The 10,823-nt window shown below is 39.3% G+C and overlaps 1 protein-coding gene across 1 annotated transcript in view; it reads right to left on the bottom strand.

The window, feature by feature from the left end:
- LOC107687133 (PR domain zinc finger protein 16-like) overlaps nucleotides 1–6,667 on the bottom strand; it is a 73,286-nt gene extending 66,619 nt beyond the window's left edge. The window contains exons 1-2 of the mRNA XM_016484364.1: nucleotides 6,580–6,667; nucleotides 5,047–5,396 (exon numbers count right to left, since the gene is read on the bottom strand). Of these exons, the coding sequence (XP_016339850.1) occupies nucleotides 5,047–5,396; nucleotides 6,580–6,667 (438 nt within the window). The remainder of the gene's footprint in view (nucleotides 1–5,046; nucleotides 5,397–6,579) is intronic.
- Nucleotides 6,668–10,823: the final 4,156 nt, after the last annotated feature.

Genomic DNA, 10,823 nt, shown 5'->3' with positions numbered 1-10,823 from the left:
TGCACCTCTGTTTCACAGCAGAGAAGAAGCGCTTCTTGAAGTTTAACACGGAGAAAAATCTCATTCCATGAACTACATGATATGACACGACACACTACATCAGGGCTGGGAAACTTCGGTCCTGGAGAGCCACTGTCCTGCAGAGTTAGCTCCAACCCTAATCAAACACATCAGAACCAGCTAATGAATGTATTTTAAGATCACTAGAAAGCTACAGGCAGATGTGTTTAATTAGGGTTGGAGCTAAACTCTGCAGGACAGTGGCCTTCCAGGACCGAAGTTTCCCAGCCCTGCACTACGACACAAACCTACATCTGTATTAAATGCAAAGTGTTTTTCCCTTTTTACTTAATGATTTCTTGACAGATTTGTGATTTTGTATTGCTCTCTGAACATTGTCTTATGATATGTGAATGGAGAATTTTCTCCGTGATTCTGCACCATTGTTGCACAACATTGCCCTGAGGCAACGAAAAAATATTTTGGGATGGGGGATGAGGGGTGGTCAAAAAATTGTTTTATCAATAAAATGTTCCCAAATAAACCAAAAAATTATGTGGAATAATTTTTTATCATGTACCATCAAAATGTATACTGTAGAAGGTTAAAGGCTGAAATGTGAGGTTTAACGTTTTATAAAACCTTTCCAAAGTTTTATATGAACATTTCGTACATGTTATTTGATAAACTGTTGTCAGTCATGTTGTCATTTAAAATCCGGACATAATTGGAAATGTTATTGTTTTAGTGTTTATGCAAACAAAAAGTCGTTTCATTTGTTGTTTGTTGATTTTAAATATAAAACTTGGTTAAACAATTTATGTGTCAGTACTTTTAATACCGTGATAAAACTGATTACCGAGATAATTTTGGTCACTATAATCATGATAAGTAATGAAGAGTTCAGATGCAAAAGCCTCAGATGCAAAAACCTATTCATTGCCATTAAAGTGAAATTACTGAACCTACACATATGAGCCTGATAAAACTGCTCATTTTAGAAAATATCAAACGGCACTTGGAGGCGTTTGCATCTGAACTCTTTATATACATAAATAACCAAACCCCCCAAAACAGAACAAACACTGGCTAGGATTTTTTTTTTAAATAATCGTCAATAAGATTACAAATAAATACATACATTAACCTAATATATTTGTGTTATATACATTCTTCGGAGTTCTTTTGTTGCTGACTTAGCAGCATGTTAACTTAAAAAAATGCTAATGCTAAACTCTCACATGATGAGTTGTATTCGTGTGGTGTGTGTGGTTGCTGCCTGTGTAGGGCGTTTCAAATCAGTCAAAAACAAGGCAGCTCAGATTTTTGGAATAGAACTACAATGAAGTCTGCAATCAACCATAAAGCTACGAATTCAGGCATTGAAGGTCTTGTGTGTGCATATTTTGATCCTTTGCAGCCTAAAATATGGAAAAGTCATGATTGAACCACAGATGGAAACCCAGAGCATATGACATATGCATGTTTTGCAGTTCTGAGCGCATATGATCCGTCATCCAAACACTCGGTGGATATCTGTCTGTGTTTGGCCCATTGTGACCGCTCTGTAATCCCGCTCTATTAACACCTTTGACTCTCTTTGCTCTTTGCTCTTAGCTGCTCTGCTCTCTCTCTTCTGTCTATTTGTCTAAGGGTCGGGGCGGAGTGGTGACGTAGCCGAGTCCAGCTCCGCAGGGAGCGTATGTCTGACTGTTATGATTATCCCTAATAAGAGCACAGAACCCTAAAACCATGGCGAACGGGGCAGACAGGATGTGGCTTAGATGTGTTCCTTTATTTTTTCCACATTCTGTAGCAGATGTTTTATGAGCTTGAGGTTTCTGAGCGATAGGGATTGATTGTTTTTATTTTTATTTTGAGTAAAAAATTGAATGCCCTAAGACGTAACATTACAGACGTGAGCAATACAACTGCCACATGACAGCCCTTAAAGGTGAAGTGTGTGGTTTCTGCACAGTTAGCAGCAACAAACAGAAATGCAAAAATGTTTCCCAAACACTCCCCCTGCTTGTGATTGGCTGGACAAACAGATAGCCCCACCCCAAAGTCACGCCATTGGTTGTTGCCGTGTGAGGATTCTCAAACAAACAGAACAATGTTTTAAAACTGCCACAGAGTCACTATTGGCACTTTTCCACTGCATAGTGGGTAGAGAGAGAGTGTCTCTGGGAGTGAAGCCCTGGGGCTAAGCATCGCGGAGATTGAGCTGTCCGTCTCGCTGAAATGAATCTGAGTTAACGCCTCTTCAGTCGAGACAGGACAGCCTGGGGGACAGAAAGAAGCGCACTTCCTGTTCACCTGCAGCCTCTTCTCATTAACCCACACCTGCAAACGCTCTCAGACATCGGCTCTGTCTGGAAATCTTATGGCAAAATCATGACTGTGACATTGCATGTAGGGAGATAGGCAATACCAGAATGCTTTGCCATGAGCTCAGAGGACAATAATCCCTTTGAAATGCCAGGCGAGGAGAGAGAAATGTGTTGACTGTATCATGTTAGCTGTTTGACCAGCCCCTGGTGAAAAAAGAAGGGGAAATTAACTATACTGAGTGTGGATTATATTGTTGAAATTGAGTATTGAGTTTAAAATAAAATAAAATAAAATAAAATAAAATAAAATACACAAAAGAACCGCTAGATTTAAATCAGCACAGCCAGCGAAGGATCGAACGCAACTGTTTTGAACGAGCGCACCTTTTTTTTAACAAGCAAGTTTGTTGTCTGTTGCGGAAGAACAGACGTTCCTCTCGTTGATAGCAGAGGAGCAGATCCAGCGAGAGCTTGATGGGGCGACGCAGAATGAAAAAGTTTTTTTTAGGAGTCGTGGTAGTAGAGGCGGCGCAACTATAACGACATGTGAATAATCCCGCCCACTCTAAAGCGGTACTGAACTGCAGTGGAAACGCAAACCGTGCCGAGCCGAACCGTGCCGTACTGAGCCGTACCGAGCCGAGTCGTACCACGCAGTGGAAAAGCGCCATACGTAAACAGTAAAACATTTTTTGCCAACTTATAGTTGTCTGCATACTAAGCTGGGATTGGATAAAGTATTTTAAACATAAAAATTACGTTTAAAATTCACTTGACTATAAAAAAGAAATAATGCAATTAAATAGAAAATCCTAAAATTAAGGCGACCCACTGTCATCTGCTTTCCGGCAGCTGCTAACAAGTATCATTTTTATAGATGGTTTGTCACAGATGGTCCAACAGATGTCTCTCTGGTCTTTAGCAAGTGTGTGTGTACGAACAAGTACCCATAGATGTGTTCCTTGTCAATCGTTACGCTGTCAACCAGGGCCTTGAGTGTGCTCTTTATAAAACATAAAGCCAAAGTACTTGAGTGTGTAAATCAGGGCTGAAATCTGAGCGTTGTGTCAGGCAGACAGAACAGACAGAAAGAGAGAGAGAAGCTTTCTCTTGAGATCGGATTCTGATGAGCATCATTAGTGGCGAATCCAACCCAAAGCAGCAAGACAGCTAAAATGCCTTTTCTAGGGAATAAAGCTAGGCATGTTGAAAGCAGAAATGTGAATTTCTTGAGGGGAAAAAAAAGCCTCCTGAAAGCATGATGTGTAGCTGATGGCTTTGCACAGATTATTGCATGTTTCAGTGGCTATTCTTGTAATGCTAGTATACTGCATACTGCCAAGTAATTAAAAAAAAATATGTGAACAAGTACGCAGTATATGCTATAATGTATGTTTAATTCAGCGAGTGCTGTCCAGTTTTTTTTTTTTTTATCCTTATCTGTTTGCAGGGTTATCAAAAAAGTGGTTCAAAATCTTAAAAATGAATATCACTTCCCAGTTCATTCATTGCAATAAAAATAAAAAGTCAAATCCATTGGTATACAATGGTATACAATCGTACATGCTGCATTGATTTTAGTCTTTTTTTGATTTTTGACTTTTTCTGCATTGATTTTAGTCAAAATCTTAAGATTTTTTTAATGCATTTAAAAATGAAGTCTAACAATACTGGACTTTTAATGCTTGCTGAAAGCATAAAAATGTTCAAAATGTTTCAGAAATAAATTCTTTCTCAGGCCCAGTGAGTAGGATGTAATATACAGGACCTCAGTGGGCCCCCTCCATCACAGGGCCCAGGACAACGTTTCTGGTTGCCCCCTGTTCATATGTAATTCTAAATGAATGTAATGGTATATATCAGTGGAGTCGAGTACAGCGAGAGAGAGGAGAAAGAGAGAGAGAGAGAGAGAGAGAGAGAGAGAGAGAGAGCGGCTCACGTCTGATCAGTCATGTGGGGGGAATCAGCATGTGCCCCAATGAGCTTACCGAAGCAACTTCAATATCCTCCGATGTCATGTTGAAATGAAAATTAATAGTTCAATATGGCTCCACGTAAATGCCACGCGTCTCCCATAACCCGTATCATGTGGCGTGACCAAATGAGTGTATTGTAATAGAGGTAGGCAGAGGAGAAAAGCTGATATCTTCAGTAATCAGGGTTTTGAAAATTACCATTAAATGAAATTCAGGGATGGATGGAAAAGAAAAGAAAAGAAAAGAAAAGAAAAGAAAAGAAAAGGGGGAGACGAGAAAAAAAACAAAAAAAACAGAGACATGGAATGAACATCTTTACCCCATAATGTGCTCATATCTTTCCCACAGGCTATGAGCTAGTCACCGCAGGGTTGACTTACCCACATGCACCACTCAAATTGGCCCTTGAATCTTTGAAGTCCCTGTTCATCTTCAGAGTCTAAACTAAGGTTCTGTCTCAAATGGCGCACTTGACCCTTGCAGACCTCCTACGAGCCCACACTTTGGTGAAGTAATGTTGCTTGGACGCAATGTTCTTGGGTCCTAGAGCACTTAGAAGTCAGCCAAACCAGAATGGACATACTTGAAAGACCACGAGACTGCATGGCCACTTCAAGTCAGCCATTTGGGATTGGGCCTAAATGGAGTTCTCTCAAATTCAAATTGAATTTCAAACTTCCGGAAAAAGCTAATAAAAATGCAACATTTAAAATGCACGCCATCTCATCTCCACATACCTCCCATCCATAAGTGGTCTCTTTCACCGTGATGCTCTGCAGTCCGTTGTATGGTCCGAAGCGTTCTCCCATGTGAATTTTGACTTTGGCCCAGATTCCTAGGCCAGACCCTGGAACGGACGACTCGCGGAGCTCCAGGTCGGCAGGGATGGGAATATCATCGGGAATGTAGACGGGCACCTCGTAGGGTGAGCCCTCTTTAGGAGTGAAGTCCTCATTGCAGAGCTGAGGGGACGAGGGCCCCACCGCAATGGGGGACATGACGCTGTCTTCTGTCTCCTCTTCTGCACTCTCGCCAGTCACGAGATTGGGCTCTGTGTCGTACATGCTGTCTACTGCCTCACTTTCATCTGAAAGACAATACAGAGACATTTGCAATACGTTAGCAGAATAAAGAGACACAATGCAAATGTTCTTCAGCTTCATTTCTCCACATATTTAATTGGCTGATTGTAAAAGGGATGGTTGCAACAAAAAATGAAAACTCTAAATGTCATTCCAAACCCATGTGATTTTCTTAATTATGTTGAACACAAAAGCAGAACTTCTGAAGAATGTACATGCAGCTCTTTTCTGTGTAATGACAGTCCATAGTGACCGTGTTTTTCGGGCTCAAAAATTACCACAAATAACACCATAAACCTGAAAACCTTGCACTATATCTTTCATATCAAATCCACTGCCCACAAATTGTTAGGGAAATGTGAAGATTCTTTAAAAGTCCTTTTTGTGTTCCATAGGAAAAATAAAATACAATGCAATGCAATACAATACATTGTAAAATAAAATAAAATAAAATAATATTGGCTGGCAATGTTTTTATTGTTCATCAACTGGAAAAAAAATGTATTCTGAAATTGATTTGTGTCATTACTGTAATAATTGTGGTGTGGACTTGATAATTGTTGAATATTAAAACATTATATGTCATCATTATTATCATGTGAAGGCCCTTTAGTTTGTAAAAACTCCCTGTTCATAATGATAGGATATTCTGGTTGTTTGCCAGGGCGTTGATAAGTTGTTGTGAGTGTCTCGAGTCAAAAGAGTCAACCCCCCAGGTCTCTATGATGTTCTGTTCTCAAGATGGGTTGGCAAAAATCATAATACAGATCACTTAGAAAACTAATAGCAGACCTTCTCAACAAATCATAGCTATCATTTGTATCCATAACACAAACGGAGCGGCATATTTATGTGCCAAAGTTTAATCCGTAGGGCTATGGATTGTTCAAATTATTAACCGTAAGTATGAGCAAAATAAGTATCATTCCATGTGGAGATTAAACCAGCAACCGTTCTGTCACAAGTCCAAGCTCTTAACCACTTCGCCACACCGACCAACACGAGACCACTGACATCACTGAGCAATTGCAACAAGCATGAACGATTCAAACCAAACCATTCATTTTTCTATTGCTGGTTAATATGTATGGTGATACTCACTGATCTCTGAATAGGATTCTCTGCCTAAACCAGAGAACAGATGCTCATGAAGGATTCACGGTTAGTTAGATGTTTTGTAACTCAAACAGGCCGCTGCAGGGAAGATGCCATCTATTTCATAGTCATCGATCATTTCCTGTCTGATCATTTTACAAATAATGGCAGCAAACGACATCTACGCTTATTGTCACTCTTTGCTTGACAGCATAATTACGGTACTTATCATTCACGATTGCAAAAGGGACAACTCGACTAAAAATAGGTTCTGTTTCTCTTCATTGGTTTTAAATGCATCACAAAGCACAAATGACGTACAAGCCCTTTGATATCATGCAACGACCATCAGGGCTGGAACTGTCAATCTTGGAGATCCAAACTGACCCATCTCCAAAACTCGACCTGACACATCTCACCTGAAATTATGTTCTTAACCCTCTACCGCACGCATTATGATAGACCTATTGCTTTCAGCAACTACCGACAAGAGACGGCAGTCTATCAGAAATCTCGCCACAGAAAAAAAACTGCATGTCATGTGACTTAATCAAAGCACATCATTGGCTAAACTAAGGTCTTCTCTTTCCAACAAAAAAAACGAGAATGTTCTCTTCAAGAGACAGTGGCAAGGAAATGAACACAAAGAGTATGTTGCCATATGGCTACACCATGCGGTAGAGGGTTAAATTTCTTCGGCGGGTCACAAAATGCCCTTGAGCAGTCTCCATGACGACAACTTTGCAAGTACGCATGGATGGACTCACTGTAATTTGTAGCAGCACCGCTGCAGTTTGCTATCCAAACACAGGACCAGCAATCAGGGCTAACTAGACTGCAATTACACCAGGAGTGCTTCCAATCAACCAGACTCGGCCCCCCTGCCAGCGCTGCCAACAACACAAGTTTATGACTCCAAACTGCTTTCTCTCACATTCAAACACTGTTTAATTATAAGCAACAGCAAAGCCATGAATAAGTATAAATTGCAGTTACTGCTAAGTTGGCTTTAAGTCAAACGTCAGTGGTTTCACTGAGGTAGGGAGAAAGAACAAGAGAGAGTGAAATACTAGAAGAAAGGCTCTCCGTGAAAACCCTTGGAAAGTTTGATCTTTAACACAACTGTTATTTGATCAAATGCATTATTACTCCACACTCTGGAATATTTTATTCTGATTGGTCAATCACAGCATTCTGTGGTCAATTATTTTGTAAAATAATGCTAAACTGCATAACTGATCATTGTCCCAGGCAACCAGATCTCTACAGCCACCCAAAAAATGAAGAATCTGTCATCATTTATCCATCCTCACGTCGCTCCAAACCAATACTTTCATTCATCTTCGAAAAACAAATGAAGATATTGTTAATGAAACTTGAGCGATTTCTTTCACTCCATTGAAAATACATTCACCCAAATGGACACTTCTGCATGACAATATTCTACATCCCTAATCCTACCCAATGTCTAAACTTAATAACTACCTTACTAACTATTAATAAGCAGCAAATTAGGAGTTTATTGAGACAAAAGTCATGGTAAATGGTTTGTTAATGTCAAAGGATGGGAACATTCTAGAAGTTTCTGTAGCATTCTGGAATATTGTAGTCCTTTCTGGAACATTCCAGAACATTGTGGGAGTAGTCATAAAAGACATAAATCATCCAATGCACACTTCTAAAGTTTTGGACGACTCCCTTTTGGTAACTGTTCGTTTGAGCTTCCGCAAGAACCAGTAAGATTTGTTCTTTAAGTATGAATGCAAATCTTATGGGTTTGGAATGATGTGACAGTGAGTAATTGATGACAGCATTTTTTTATTGGTAATAACTAGTGATTTAAGTCCAAAGATGTGCTGGCTTCCGATGGTCACTTACAGTATGCAAAAGTTGGTTTGGGACTGGAGATGCAAATGTTTGTGACAAAACTTTGTTTTTTTAAACCAACAATTCTGTGCAATCACAGTGTATCATAAAAAGCTACACAGTAAAAAATTAAAAGCTTTTAAAACAGCTCCTGCGTCATCTCGCGATTTTGAGGGCAAAGAAATGTTTTACCAATTTCTTTAATGGTCAGACTTTCATAGGAGTCTCAAAGCAGCCAGGCAATTAATTCAAGAACATGTGGCCCAGTAGTAGCTTCCCCTTTTCACAGATCAGTTAAAGTTTTATAACCACTGCCTATCTGGTGCTGTTTGCGAGAATCAAATTTTATTAATCATTTTATTATGCCATTAAATGTATTTATTCTGCTAAAATATAGTACCCCAACATGTTTGCAAGTTATCAACCACAATAATATATATGCAAGAAAGAAAGAAAGAAAGAAGGAAGGAATAAACTGATATAATGTGCATCTCATTATTGATAACATCAGGGTATATATTTGGATTTTAATGGTTTTAATCATACTTTTTTCACTTGCAGTGTTTTTAAAGTGTGTGGGGGGGGGCTTTGCTGTAAAACCAGAGAGTTATGAACCAAAACCAAGAGGTTGTACAATAATATTCAGTGTGCTACCATGCACAAAGATTTCTTACACCTTTAGCATTTAATTGATGCATAGCTTCCCCTTTTCACAGATCAGTTAAAGTTTTATAACCACTGCCTATCTGGTGCTGTTTGCGAGAATCAAAAGTGTTTTCAAACCATTAAAACTTTTTTCCCCTTCTCATTTGTGGCATATGACCCAAGTAAATTTTCAACAGCCATAGAAAGGGTAGGAAAATCTATTAAAGTTAAAAAGCCTGTAGTGTATGAAAAGATAGTTACCCTGAAAAAGTGAATTAAACGACATTTGATGAACAAAACATCAGAACCATCAGCATGAAAAGCGATTGTCATTTTTTCAGAAGGTACAAACATACATCTAAGTTATAAAGTGTTGCTTAGGACACCAAAGGAGAATTCTGTGGGGCATTTTCAGATCTGTAGATTGTTTGCTTTGTTCCGAAGCAGGGATTGAAATTGTTACCATGTTCTGCATTACACAATATTTGCAGAATGTTACAGAAACTTCTGAAATGTTCACATCCTTGCTAAATCAAAATATCTTAATACAGAATTACAGAAGAACCATAAAAAAATGTAAATTGTTATAATACAGTAATAATATACTGTTGCATTCGTATATGCCTAAATTAAAAAATGGAGAAAATGCATTAGAACAAATGCTCCAAATGAGCCAGGTGTGAAAACGTCCTTAATCTCAGATGGCTCCCCTGCAGACCACACAATTTATGTAACCTCCAGGACACAGGACGTGCAAAAACAAAACAGTTTCTCAGGTTTACATGTCAGTCAGATGGTCTCTTCCCGCCTAAGTGAGCTGTTCGTGGTAAGAATTAGCTGCAATGTGAACCAGACTTCATGCCACTAGTCAAAAATCTAGCAGAAGTGTGGACAGAACAAAGAAGCTCTTTAAACTGAGGCTCTGACATGCTTTGGATAGGGCTCTCTGTTGGATACTGACACTCCCGGAAGTGAAGTGCCTTCTTCTGAATGTCTGTTTGCTCTGGCTCTCATACTGAACTGTTTATCCTGATTACATCAGGCCATCATCATTAATTCACACCTTGGGGGTCCTTCTCTCCTCTGAGCTGCGGCCACAATGAAACGCTTGTTCAGCTTTGTTATTCCACTGGAAACTACTGTGCAGCCGGCTCGTAGACATGAAGGCATCAGATTGATTGGTCACTTAAGCCTTTATTAGTGCAAGCAGATATAGAGTGGATGAGAGACACTGGCATGCTCTGTGCTCCTCTTCCTCAAGAGTGGAATATATATCTGTGCTATAGGCCAGCGGTCTCAGGCTTTTGACCTATATACATTTTCATTGGCATTTCAACACACCGGAGTGAATCTGTGCATGAGTAGTATTTCATTGCAACATCTTTTAACAATAAACTCTTTAATATGGCTTCAATCTTTAGCCCAGGTTGCAAATTCATTGACATTTACATTCACAGCTCACCAGAGACCTAGTTAGTGGTGTTTGCTAAGGCAATGATCATTATTAATATTGTTTGTGCTTAAGGTCAGATATTCAAAAACAAAAAAATCAAAACTCATGCTAAATATTTAGCTTTGGTGCGTGACTCATATCGCAGCATACAGACCTAGCAACTACGGATGCATGATTAATTCAAATGAAACTATAATCGTGATATGGCTTAGTGCAATTATCAAATAGCAAAGGCCGTTATTCATTTAAAGAAATATATGCACTGCATGTTTCAGAGTGAAGCGCGACACTGTGTTCTTTTACACAAAAGTAGCTCAAGATCATGTATTTTCAGTGTCTCAGAATGGCTTGGTTTGCATTAAATGCTGCTTCG

The sequence above is a fragment of the Sinocyclocheilus anshuiensis genome, unplaced genomic scaffold, assembly GCF_001515605.1.
Source record: "Sinocyclocheilus anshuiensis isolate Anshui unplaced genomic scaffold, SAMN03320099.WGS_v1.1 scaffold1203, whole genome shotgun sequence".
Lineage (NCBI taxonomy): Eukaryota > Metazoa > Chordata > Actinopteri > Cypriniformes > Cyprinidae > Sinocyclocheilus > Sinocyclocheilus anshuiensis.
Note: the sequence above shows the minus strand (reverse complement) of the source record. Positions and strands in the feature narration are given on the sequence as shown.